We start from the raw sequence: 13,974 nt of genomic DNA on the forward strand, positions 1-13,974 counted from the left end.
GTTGGTCGCATGGTGGCAGCGGTGGTGGTGACACGGTGGTGTGGTGGCAATGTGGTGGTGGCAGCATGGTGGTGGCGATGGTGGGGGTGGTGGCGATGTGGTAGGGTTGGTGGTGGTGGTTGCGGCATGGTTGTGGTGGTGGTGGCGGTGGCGATGGTGGGGTGGAGTGGTGGTGGCGGCGGCGGTAGCAGCAGCGTGGTGTTGGTGGTGTTGGTGGCTGGATCATCTCTCTCCAATCGCTTTTTTTTTTTACAATAGGTATTTTTGTCTACAAAATAATGAAGATGACTTACTGGGCTATAAGCTCTTTAGGCAAGACCTAGTAGGCTATTCATCATCCAAACAGGACCGGCCAGAAAGTTCCCCAAACAATATACGGAAAAGGCCCAAACCTTTTACCTTACTGGGATAATAATTAACTGGGCCTTAATTAAATGGCCCAACAACTCTAATCCATGGTTTGGTGCCATGGATTAGACAATGTGAACTGCATGAAGACAACTTGCACGGAAGACCAATTTAATTTGACTAGAACACAAAATGCCTTGTTCTTGAAATCTTAAACCATGAATTCGACAATGTGAACTGCATGAAGTTACAAGCATATACTCCAGAGAATCACAATAGTTATTTCAACTACCTCTTGACAAGTTTATCCATAGATGGTTGAATTTGGCAGCCAAAGTAAAGAAACATCACATCCAAACTTCAGCAAACTCCAAGGGGATGTTTCTTGGGTTTGCTCGAGATGGTAGACACAAACGTGCAATGGATTATATGAATAAGAAGAGGAAACTGCAACATACAGAAAAGTGTTATGGGTATGAGCGCAAGAAAGATAACCGGAATGTCAACCCAAGATAAACGATCATTGAGCGTCATATATATGGCAGATCCGAAGGCTACCATCATGGTTACGATGGACAAGAACAGGCAGAAAAGACCCATGATCACTTTCATCGGCAAAGAGCGAAAGAAATCCTTTTCTGCGTAACGGGCTGTGAGAATTCCTAAAAACATCAACACTGAGGTGGATGCTGCAAACATCGACAATGCGTTGGACACGACAAAAACCGTAAATGCCTCATACTTCAGAAATATAGGCAGGCCAGTCTTCTCATCATTACCTCCAGGAACAGTAAAAGCCGTTGTAAACATAACAGCAGCAATGAGGGTGCCGACAACCATGCCTGATGCTGCAGTACTCTTCAGCCACCTCTCTCCCTCTTTTGCTAACTCTTTGTGCTCCTCAGTGAATAGAGTTACAGGTGTTTTGCTGTTTTCATTGACTTCTTCTTTGCACTTGGGTTGCACCATATTCTCAACCTCCTAGATAATTACATAGAACAAATATATTAAGGCGCAAATTAAGCAGGGCCATGCTTTATGGCTGGAAAAAGGAGCAATGTGGAAACACATGCCACTCAGACAAACAAAAAATTACAATTCGAGAGATCTCCAGTTCAATGGTAAGGCTATCGAAGATTCAAAATTATGACCATCTAATCAATCATTATTCTCATTTCTCTCTCTATCTCCCTCCACTCATTAGCCCTACTTCCAATTATTACTCTCATAAAGTTTCTCAAAAACTCAGCCAAACACAGCATAAACCCTTCACCCCTAGAAAGTTACCTCATTCTCACTTTAGCTCTTAAACGAAATGTTTGGTTTCTATTTAGTTCTTAAGTAGTCAATTTCGGCACTGTAATCCCAGGGACAAGTACTGCCAACTTCTCAACGAAAAATGACATTTGTTGAAAGGGCCAAAGTGGTAAAAGTGTATTACTTAAGAGGCGAAACTGAGAAAGGTCGAATATTTGAAAGGGTCAAGTGGGACGACATTTATTGTGATGACGCCTTTCTTTGGGGGACATTGACAAAAAATCAATCTATGAAGAAGCATAAAGAAAAAAAATTGGGTTCACGATAGGTCATATTATTGAGGGAGAAAGTTTATTTACCCTTTGTTTAACAAAAAGACATTAGCTGAACAAAATTTTGGATATGACTACCTTAAACCATTGAAGTTCCCTTTGCATTTGTAGAGCTGGCCCAGAGACACGTTCAAGCTGACCAGGAGGAGACAACTTGGCAGCTAGATGCAAAAAGTTGTTACCAAATATATCATGTCGGTGTGCCATAATGTTCTTCCTCGTTCCAAATCCATGTATGAGGCTAAAGATCTTCTCTTGCCGCAAGATAATCGCATGTGCAAAAATTGTTCTACCTTTACTGTCTTTTCTCCATATGATTGGAGGATCACATTTTATTAATTCAACAATAAACTCCAATATCCCATGCTTAACGGCATCATAGATCATTTCATCAATTCCAATATCAGAAAGTTGTGACTCACTCAATTTTGGTATCCCCTTACAAATGCAACTGAGGATTCTGAGGGCTTCACGATGTACCAACTTTCTATGATATAAATCTGGGACTGCAATTCAAACAAAAAATCTATGTTAAAGACAAAGTGAAGTCCCATGTAAAAATGAGAATTTCATCTAGAGTATCTTCATACCAAAGTTTTTCAAGAGGCCTGAAACCAGTTCTCCGAACAGGCTCATTGCTGCAAAAAAAGACATATATGAACAGTTATACATCATAAGCGAGCCTAACATTAACAAGTGTCAGCTGAAAATTTCTCTAAGAGAATGTCTCTGTGTATTTTGTCGAATAAAAATGCATTTAGCATGGGATACTGTCGAGTATCACCACTTGTTGAATAAATTCAGCTTAAATGCCTCGCATGCTGATCAAAAAAAATAAAAAATGCCCTCGCATAAATTATCTTGTCAATATCACAATGCCAGCCGAATCCAACTTATTTTGCAAAACCTTTTTTTTTTGTTGGAAGTGCCGAACATTGTTTTGATAAGGGTGGAAGTCGAGAATATTCATTTGTGTATAGTTTTCAAGAGTAGACCATTCGTCAGGAGGAAAAAAAAAACTCCACCAAGCAAGCACCCCTCATGTTGAAGGCTTGACTGCTTGAGGCCAAGAACCAATTACATGCCTACGCCAATTATCGTAAGAAGCCTACTGAAAACACAAGACCAATACCAAACAGCAAAAAAAGCCCCATGATTCTTCAACCAACGGAACCCACTGATTCACCAAACCCCTGAGAAGTAGCAGCAGGGGAATCATTATCCATTTTCTTGATCTGTCAAATTACTTACATTAACGGGAAGATGACGAAAATGGTATTCGAAGTTTTGAGATTCTGACACTTTTGGTTATTGCCATTCAAATTGCATTCCATAAACAGATAAACTCTTTACTTAATCTGTTTCAAATAGGTCCAATACATAGGGTCTGTTTGTACTTCCCTGGCTTGTTCTAGGATTTCAAGAATAGTTTATTTGATAAACCCTATGACATGGTGTACGAAAGTTATCATTTATTAACACCGGCTTGAATGTGAATATTTAACAAATGCCTGTCCATCCATAATGAACCGTGAGGTAATAGAATATTTGAATGAAGTAGCCCTGCTTTCGTCGCATATAGCTGGGATCGACGAAAGCATTTATACACCCATCCACACACACACACACACACAGACTAGTCAACTTGCCTTTGCTAATTATATTTCCTCTACGATATGGTGGTTGTTGGACTCCTCTCGTATTCTCTTCATCACTTGATAATGGTAATGGTCCAGTACGATGTGGCAATATATGTACATTGATACCTGCCATTAAAGTATAAGTAAACGAAGTCATGCCACACCATCAATTTTGTAACTACATAAATACATAGATACAAAACCACATAAAGAATTTATTTTAATCAATTAATAGAGTGGATCACACTTGACTGTGTGGCGAAGTAATCATGAATTCTTCAAACATTTTCTTGATAGTAAGAGAACCAATTATTAGCGTTTAGCGAGAGCAAAGAAAATTATGGGTTTTTGGGAACCAATTACAAAATCTACTCCATCAAAATGCATTTTGCAAAATAAACTGGAGAATGCAAGATTCATTCTCATTATAACTAAAAATATCAATAATCTACAGCTAAAATACACAATTTACAAAATAACCGTCTCCCCAAGAGTTTGACAGGAGAGGATAAATTCATGTTATTGGTTTAGATGAGCATACTCCAAAATCCCATTTACATCTAGAGTGGTGCTGAACTGTGTACATATAACCGTGTCTCAAATATTTCGTAATCAAAATTTGAGCAAGCCTTGTTCGCATAGAAAGTTATAAACAGGGGAACTCACATGAGTATATCCATCTTCTCCAAAACACGAGTTTAGTGCCACTTGGAAATGCAGATGGCTTTTGAGCCAATATTCTAAGGGTGTACTTTCCGAAACGATCTTTAGTAAGACCCAATTTTGGGTACTCTTCCAGTAGCTCCAAAGCAACATCTGTGATAAGAAAGAACAAGCTTTAGGATTAATTACTTAAGCATCTTATGCGATAGGAAAGAACAAGCTTCAGATAATTATAGATAAAGATAAGTGTGTACACTAACCATAGATTTCGGCACTGATCAGGCAATGCAGCAGCGTGGAACCATAGTGGCCTCTCTCTGGACTTAGCTCATCAATGGGTGTTACTTTGTAGAGGTAATGTACCATATCTTTCCGGTTATATAAAGAAGCCACAATAACAGGGATGGCACCATCAATATGTTGATCACTTGAAATTGTAACCGACTTGGGATTCTTGTTCACTATTGCTTTGGCTAATTTTGTGCATCCACTGATGGCAGCAAGAGAGAGGGCTGTGCTACCGAATTCATTTGTGATTTCCAAGTCATCTACTGACATTACTTTCACCAACTTCTCTGCAATCCCTAAATGTCCAGCCAGAATCGCAACATGAAGAGCTGTATCCCCTGTGGATGTAATCCTCGCACTGACAGCGTTGTCATGCAGATCAAGTAATCTTTTTGTTTCTTTCCAATCCCCATTTTCAATTGCGTTGTACAAGGTCTGATAACTAAGGTGATGAAACTTATCTGGGGAACAATTCTTTTCGAGTTACTATGAAAAGGACAATGGAAGGAAGTATGAAAAAAGATGGGAAGACTGGAATGCAAATAAAGAGAACGATAAAAAGAACAGAATAATGTAAAGAAAAGAAGGTAGTAGCGTTGGTGGTTCTATCCTGTACCTGTGAAGGAGTGGATAGAGACTTAACAGCATTAGTGGGACTAGTGGTCGCAAGCAGAAGCTGAATGATCTTATATTCTTGGTAAACCTTTCACCTAAGTTAATCTTAAACTTGAAGCAGAGAAGTTGCTTTAGAAGAAGTCACCAAGCATGGAAAAGGGAATTCATCAAAGTGCTTAGAAATGTATGCTTCTGGTTTTTTTGGGCCATAGATAATTACGAAGTTTGAGGCGCGAATGTTAAGACTGGCAAGGCAATAAGATACCAAGGCTTTCAAAGTGTAACATATAGTGCAACAATTGATACAAGAATTGTGCAATCAATCAGTAAGGTTCCTTGGAAATGAATGCTGGACTCCAAAACATATGCAAAAGTAGGCGTACTTTGTTAACATGTTGTTGCAATTGGGGAAAGGGAAAAAAAATGAGATGACAAAACATAAAGGGCGTGAATGAGTAAAAATTCAAAATTTTCTTAGGAATTACTGTTTTATGCTTAACGAGTACGTCATGATACTGTACTTTTAAGACTTCTTACCATTTTCTTCACCCGAATCTTCGTGGTCATCTCGTCGTCTCAAATGTGATGGAGCCAGGTGCTCCCATGCATCTTTGGCAGAAGTAGTTTTCCTGAACTTTTTATATATGTCTGGTCCGCATGACAATTGAATGGCATGTAAAGCCACTGCATTCTTTTTTGTCCAGTCCTCATAGTCATCAGCATCTTTCACTGGTTGAGGTATCTTCCCAGTTACAACATCCCACAAGCCTTGACCGACCAAGTACCTTTTCAAGCATACTTTCCAGTATTCATAGTTATCTTCTGTGAGTTGTTCATGAACAATTCCAAGCATTGCTATGCTTGCACTTCCCATGCTTGCTCTAAAGGAGTATAGAAAGATAAACAGAAAATTAGACCTGAGTTTGGAGGAAGAAAATGGTGTCACATGGTGCATGTGCAAAGCCATGTGGAAATTCCTTCGAATTTGACATAAATACATCATATACAGAAAAGAGCACCACGTAAAAAATTAGTCCTTTAGTAGCAGTTAATACGAGTAAGAGAATCCATGTCATAGTCATTTCTGTACATTCAACAAGCTCTAACTTGCCTCAAATTTCCCTGGTGAAAATGCTGGTCTGCTTGAAAATGGCCTTACATATGCATTTTTTTTTTTTTTTTTGTGGAAAGACAAATTATTCACATTGCAATTATGGCCATTAAGTTATAAAAGGAAGGTCTGCATATTGGAGTCGCCACTTGGGTTTGGGGGCTAATGTACTAACTACTAAGTGGGAAGGTTAGCCTCTACTCTATATCATTGGTTCATTGTTCTTATTGATGCATGAACAACAAACCATCAACTAGGTAGGTTTTGGGAAGAGGGTTTAACACTCCAACTCTTGAGCTGCATGATCGGGAAGAAACCAAAATAGAACTTGAAACACTAGCAAAGGTGCAGCCAGGATTGGACATTTCCATGACTGCAGTCTTCGCTGTGTATTTTAGTGCCTTTTATGGCTTCTTGCTGCACAAAGCAGTGGGGGCTCAAGAGGTTTACATTGGAAAACTCTACGAGTAAGAAATTGTGATTTCTCAATGGGAGAGTGAAAAACGCAGAAAAAACAAGAAGGACCGGGCCAAACATGTTTTGGTTTATATAAGGATCTATATTGGTCTCCCCTTGATCTCTCAACCAGTATTTGGGCAGTTCTTGGGCAGTTCCTAGATTCAGGAAGTTATGGCAACATAAGAAGGCAAGATTAAACATTCCATCAAATTTAGGTGAAAGACAGGAACAGTGTAATATAACAGGGCAGGAGAAAAATGAATATGCAACAACGGATGTATGCACAACAAATGTACATGATAACACTTCTAGTAGATGAACCATTTATCGAGAAATGGTGATAAAGATTAAACTACATGACTATATCTTACCTCTTAAGCTATCCTAACCTTTGACTAACTATAAAGGTTAACATTTGGAATCAGTAAACCTAACACATACTCACTAGTCCTCCATCTTTTCAATTTTCTTTTGGTAGCCTTTTATCTCTTTCTCTAATCTTATGAACATGACAAGCTAGGTGAGCTTTTCATTCTTTTACTTTTCCAGATAACAGTACAGTTCATTAAATATGGAAGTGAGATCCTACTTCACATTCTTTATGGTGGACAAGGTACATCCACAGTATTCTTCAACTCCTAAGTTCAACGTCTCACTTCCAGTACACAACTTTTTTGTTTGGACATGTTAACTAATACGAATGGCCCTGAGAACAAAAGATTATTCATGACCAAATGACAAATTTAGGAAATTAGGATAATATCAATAAGGCAACTCCTAAGTTCAACGTTTCACTTCCAGTACACAACTTTTTAGTTTGGAAATGTTAACTTAATACGAATGGCCCTGAGAACAAAAGATTATTCATGACCAGATGACAAATTTAGGAAATTAGGATAATATCAATAAGGGAATTGATTTTGGCACTCCCCAAATTGATAACCACACTCCCCTGGGGAGTGCCAAAATCACTCCCCTATCAATAACTGGACTGATATTTGCACAGAGTGTGCTGGAATGATGGAAGTTATAATAACAATTGAAAAGAACATGAGCTAGGTTCCTAACATCAATTAGAATGTGTTGCACAACATTGTAAAGTGTTTAGAGTATGTGTTATTTAATACGTTCACTCTATTGGAACTTTTTGCGCACAAAATCCACGTAGTTCTGTTGTGTTAGTTCTATTTTTCATTCTGTCAATACTATATGACAATTTTACATTAACTTGTAGCTTTAGGAAAGAGATGATAATATGATATTGTCAGACGTTGACCAAATACTGTCTGATAATGATTTTGTTCATGTTGCAAGAAGACTCTTTGATTAAAGACAAGCACATGAAATCAATAGGTTAAAGTAGTGCAACCAGGGATTGTATATCGTGTTAGCGGGCAAGGCAAATACCTTGGGAAAAGCCTACAGCTTTCTGAGAGATGGTCGAAAAGAAGAGCAAACTTAACTCTGTAGGTTTATTGACTCATTTCATTGTCCTCTTATATTTCTCTTACCTTTTCTTTTTAGTCCAGCTATCGATTCATACCTCCTTGACCAGTTGCAACAAATGGGCACATTGATATCCAGATTGATTTCAAAAAGGATTGGAAGAAAAAGGGATCATGGATAGGGATGTTTGGATAAAATAATTTGGGCAGAGCAAATATAAAGAGAGATACTTAGCTTATAAGTAATCAAATCTAGAGTTGAACCCAATGATGGACATAGGATTTTAACATTGGGTGGGCGAACTTGAAAAAAAATAAATTAACATACATAAGATGATATCAATTTCAGCCAATATAAAATTGTAAAAAATATCTACAAGAAACTCCTGTACATATAATTGATGAACATATACAATTACTAAACATGGTAATATACAAACATATATGCAAACAATTTAAGGAGGTTGGCAACTAAATTAATTTCAAAAGTCATTGGTGGGCAGGTGTTAGATTTTTCAAAAATACATTAGGTGAGCGAATTTACATAATTTAAAATTCATGAAACTAAACTACAACAAATCTAAGCAAATTTGAAACTTAGGTAGGTTGTCGCCTGGGCTCATCCGTCCTTCAGTCCATCCTTAGTTGAACTTGAACCTGCTAATACAACCCTCTATTTGGTATTAGTTAATCCCTTTATAAGAGCTCTCCAATGACAAGTAATTTATCTTGGGAAAACCATTATTTGGCAAGAGTCTCGAAACATGACCTCTAGGCTCTAACGGTTTGCCATTTGTCAAGCCAAATAAATAGCTTTATCCTTCTCAAGCCAATTTGGCACAAGAAATGGGAAAGCGTTAATCATCACATCAGCATCTATGCGTTGCTATGTACACAGTCAAAATCTCCATGATTCTCGTAATTGGGTTAAGTCAAAGAATGATTTTGTCACCACTGGAACAAAATCCTGCGTGTTTTTTCAATTTGCCTTCTTTACTCGATTGTTCTTCGAGCATTATGAATTGTGATTTGGCCAAATTTTTTTCTTTTCTTGACAACGCCAGGCCAACTAGCGAACACCTCAACTTTAAGTTTTCTCAACAATTGATCTCTAATCAATGATCAGTCTTACGGATGAGAACCCTACCACGAGACATTACAGAGAGGTGGAAGGGAAATAACAACCCCTTGCGTGGTGTTCAAGACCTGGGATTTAGGATATACTCCCTGTAAGGTCTTGCGTTCGAAACCTCACAAGTGATACCAACTCCTTTGGGACCACTCCATACTGAGCAACTACTCTGGCTTCAATCACGGAGAGGCTACCAACTCCTTTGGGACCACTCCATACGGGGCAACTACTCTGGCTTCAATGGGCTCTCCGCAGATGAGCTGTGAAATTGGGCCCTTAGCATTAATCAAGTTACGTGTAAGCTAACCAAACACTTAGACAAATAAAGAATTCAACAGAAGGAGATGGCATAAACATACAACTAGTAAGTTGGCGAAGCTAGGGCTTTGGCAGCTGTACATCCTTTGTATTTCGAACATCAATTTGCATGCATCCGACTGTTCTCGCCGTCCGAAATGGTTTGGCAATCGCTTGTGTTTCGGCATTCTGAACCCCCATTTCCATGCCGTTTTTAGATTCATAAATCCAGTCCGTGCGGGGAATCCAAAATTAGCTTTAATATTCACAATTGCTTCTCCGCAACCGTCACCGTTTTCCTATTGTTTAACCACGGACGTTAATTTTCCCGAGTTGTACTCTGTTGAAAGCTGCGATTATGCCTTTAGAGGGTCGGATTGGAAGCTTAGGCCTACTTGAGCTGGTAGAGATGGTGGCGCTGTATCGGGTTCGCGGTGGCATTGAGGTGCGGGCAACGGCGGCTCCAAAAATTTCAAAAAAATAATTACTTGGTCTCCATTAGTTTTTTTTTTCTTTTAACCAGTACTGTAGCATAAATAAACCTTTTTAATTTTTATATAGTAGTAAGAATAATGCTAATGTATTAGGAAACATAGAAAGTACATGAAATTTTACGACTGTTTTCGATGAAATTTTACGTTTTGAGCCAAGCAAGATTAAGTTGGCCGACAAATCTACTAATGGAGTGTTGTTTTACAATGCTGCTACCCACACATATAAATAGGAATATATTCTATACAGATTTTTTGTGGGATCTACCTTAGGTTTCACACAAACGATTCGAGCCGTTAATTAAATGCAAAATATTTTTTCAAAGGCCATCGCTAAAATCAGCTTAATCCGATACTTATAGATACTCGATCCAATCATCTTTCTTTTCATTTTGATTTCTAGATAATGAATAGTTAAATGATTGGATCGTACATTTATAGATATCAGATTGAGCTAATTTTTTGCGAAAGCTCTTGAAAAAATATTCTACATTTAATGAATGGCTCGGATCGTTTGTGTGAGACCTGAGGTGGGCCCCACAAAAAATCTGTGTAAAATATGTACCTTATTTATATGTGTGCATAGACTTTTCAGTTCTTTTAGGGCGAATAGGTGTGCACAAATATTTTTGAACATTATCTTCTCTTCAGAAATATAGAGTTGACTTTCGTTCAAAGAGATGGCCAGAGCATGATGCTGATACCAAAAAATTATTCCTTATTCTCTATTTTGCTTCAATTTTTGTCATTAAAAATATGCACCTTGTTTGGGTTAATGTGTTAGATGTTCAATTATGAATTATGTAAATTGATGGGTGTTCAGAGTATAAAGTTGAGTATTCAAATAAAGCCTAATTCTCTCTCAGGGCTCGATCTCTCTAAAAATCTCCAAACTCTAGCTGCGAACAGCCCCCCCCCCCCCCCCCCCCCCCCCCTAGGCGGCGGGAGGGGAGGGATCCCCCACGATCTCTCTCCCTATGTTCTCTTCTCTTTACAGTCAAACCGTCTTCTCTCTCAATCCCGCAACTGCAGTTCAAGCGTCCATTGGGAACTTTTCAACCAAATCATATTTCAGCGACGTTCGAGCTTCGGTTGCAGGTAAAACACCACCGTTCTCAGCCTCTATCTTCTCAAATCTATGACCTGACGCCATCTACCGCGACCACCTCCCAACGATGTGTTCCTATTTCGTGAAGCATAGGTGGTGGTTGCCAGTCTATCAAGGTGGTTGTGAAAGAGTAGCAGCGGATGTCTCGGCGGTGCTTCTTTTATTTTGTTATTTGTTTTAATAATGTCCTCCTTCGGGGGGTTTGTTCTTCTTTGGGGGATTTCTTCTCATTCTATAGGGGGCGCATCTATGCGCTTATGAAGATCTTTTGATGAACACTACCTCTCAACTTTTAGCAAAAAATAAAAAATAAAGCCTTAAACACAATTACTACAAGAAAAAGTTCAAAAAATAAAAAAATTATGTTGGGGTGTTCATTTGACGGCCCAACCCCAAAGGTGGAGTCCCCTCTAGGTGCAGGGCCATATTTTCAATTTGCCCCCTACATTTTCATTTGAAAATTAAAAGTTACTTTCGAAATTCTAAGAGGCCTGTTCAGTTGCACGGAAAGTATGAGAAATGATGAAAAAATCAACTTTTATGTAACTTTCTATGTGTTCAGTTACCAAAAATGTAGGACCAACAGCTTCAATTTTCTCAATATAAAACACTTTCCTGCAAAATGTCAAGAGAACACATACACAGGAAAATAAATTTATTTTCATTTACTTCATCTCACTTCACTTTTTCAAGGAATCTATTTTTCACACATCATTCACAACAAACTGAACAGTACTTAAAGATTATACAACACATAAGGGGCTGTTTTACAAGAGTGCTTATTGATAAAATTGAAACTGAGAAAAATTATGAAAACTTGAACTTTTTAAGTTGAAAAGATATACAAGTATTAACAAATTCAGCAATAATTTGTGGGCAGCTATATACTTAATTTATTTTTTAAGCCTCCATTTTAATGAAAGAATTCTGAATTCTGAACACTTAAAACTATAAATGTATCAACTAATAAGTAATTAGACATGTTTGACAACTCTATATCGTAGGCATAGTTAATATTTTAGGTTTTCTATTAAAATGTCGAGTTAAAAAGTCACAAAAAAATTGAATACAAGCTATCGACAGCAGCAGATCTGAAATTATAATCTAAAATTTGGATCTTTCGATTGTTGTAGACACGCACATACTCTCTTATGGGGTCAGGCCATCTTTCGATTTTGCCTCATCCCCAGTTTTAAACGAATCATCTGCTAGAACAATGGCAAAGAACCCTCCCTATTAATAGTAAACCATAATAGTCAAATCCTCTGCTAGAGCAATAAAATGGGATTTTCCTAAATTTTTGTCTTCAAATTAATGACAATATTCAAAATTATTTTTGCTGACTAGTATATCAATTATTATTCAATCACAAACACTTTACATACACATTCACATCTTTTGGTGGGACCCGCGCACACTAGATAACTTGATGCATGTGAGATTATGAGTAGAATAACTTGTCTAAAAATCAGTGAAAACATAACTTTATTCATTGAGGCGGTTCTGGAAACACATATTTTGTGTTAAGGGCTTGATCAATATTTGTTCCTAAATTTGATAGGAATAAAAAATGAATCAATCAATCAAGCACATACCGATATCTAAATAAGTTAATTTTTCATGGCAACTTTTAAACACATGTTTTAAACAAATTAAACGGCTCTAATTATTAGCGTGAGGCTCTATTTTTTTTTTTTTTTGTATCAAAATATATGTCTCCAGAACCCGCCGCTCATTCAATTAGTATATTGACTCGAGAAACTACCTCTTATGAGGAGAGAGGTGACACGTAGGTTGTAAAAAAGAACGCTCCAATGGAAAAAATATATATATTTACAAGGAGAACAACCATGCTACATAGTGAGTACATACACAACAATTCAATCACGACCCAGCCACAATCTCTCACGCCTCCACGTGTATGTAAGGGGTTGTGGTTAAATTGTTGTAAACCTAGACTTATTGCGAGGAGAAACCAGAGAGCTGAGAGACTTCTTATTTTCTTTTGTTTTCATGTAGACTATATAGGGCAAAGAGTTTGAAAGCCATGGCTCAGAAAAGGAAACCAGATACTGAGAGAGAGAGAGAGAGAGAGAGAGAGTAAAGGTAATACCTGTAAGTTCCTTAAACCAGAAAAGACTTCAATGTTTTTTTGTGCGTCTTTTGACTCTTTTTCCCCTGTTATCCGCTCGTTTTGGCTCTTCCCTTGCTTGTGCATACTATTTATAGTAGAAGGAGAAGAATAGCGAAGTGGTTCTCTCCACCGAGCCGCATTCACCAGTGGGTTGTTGAAGAAAAACTCCAGTGCATTCCCCGCGTAATGTGGGCGGTTTAGGATCCTTCCCTCCTTTTTCTTCCATTTTTGCTAAACCATTTTTTATGGAAAAAAACCTTGAAAACATTTTAATTTGGTGTCCGGTTTTGACTTGGATCGCAAATCCGATACGAAACCATATGCATCGGGAACTGGCCGTACGGAAGCAATTTATAGTCTCTGCGGTGCTGCGGTATGAAACGGCTAATCAGAAAGCCCGGTACATTCTGCCAAGATTGAAAACGTTGATGCTATCTATCGAAACATATATTACACAGAGACAACATTAACTTTTGTGCATCATTGATTGATCTATCCCTATGTTATTACTCCTATTCCGTTGTGCATTTGGCCTCCCTGCAGGCTTGATTGATCATGTAAGTCTAATTGGTTTCCATATTTTTTTTTTTGAAAAAGAAGAAGAAATAATGCATTTTCACACTCTTTCCTTGAATGAACACAATAAACAACTGT

General features: G+C 37.9%; 1 protein-coding gene across 5 annotated transcripts; it reads right to left on the bottom strand.

The window, feature by feature from the left end:
* Positions 1 to 502: 502 nt before the first annotated feature.
* Positions 503 to 13,485, bottom strand: LOC131304233 (uncharacterized). 5 transcript variants are annotated; one of them, XM_058331386.1, is made up of 8 exons: positions 13,300 to 13,485; positions 5,681 to 6,024; positions 4,501 to 4,989; positions 4,244 to 4,393; positions 3,587 to 3,703; positions 2,528 to 2,575; positions 2,016 to 2,443; positions 503 to 1,329 (listed from the first exon to the last, which is right to left on the bottom strand). In XM_058331386.1, exons 2-8 carry the CDS (start codon positions 6,015 to 6,017, stop codon positions 709 to 711), a joined length of 2,190 nt encoding a protein of 729 aa, XP_058187369.1. In that variant the 5' UTR covers positions 6,018 to 6,024; positions 13,300 to 13,485; the 3' UTR covers positions 503 to 708. The 5 variants fall into 5 exon arrangements, with proteins under 5 accessions (XP_058187369.1, XP_058187374.1, XP_058187371.1 ...); XM_058331391.1 differs by lacking the exon at positions 13,300 to 13,485 and adding an exon at positions 9,650 to 10,067 and having other exon boundaries at positions 4,501 to 4,866; positions 5,693 to 6,024; XM_058331388.1 differs by lacking the exon at positions 13,300 to 13,485 and adding an exon at positions 9,650 to 10,067 and having other exon boundaries at positions 5,693 to 6,024.
* Between the last annotated feature and the right edge of the window lie 489 nt (positions 13,486 to 13,974).

The sequence above is a fragment of the Rhododendron vialii genome, chromosome 10a (genome assembly GCF_030253575.1).
Source record: "Rhododendron vialii isolate Sample 1 chromosome 10a, ASM3025357v1".
Classification (NCBI taxonomy): Eukaryota; Viridiplantae; Streptophyta; class Magnoliopsida; order Ericales; family Ericaceae; genus Rhododendron; species Rhododendron vialii.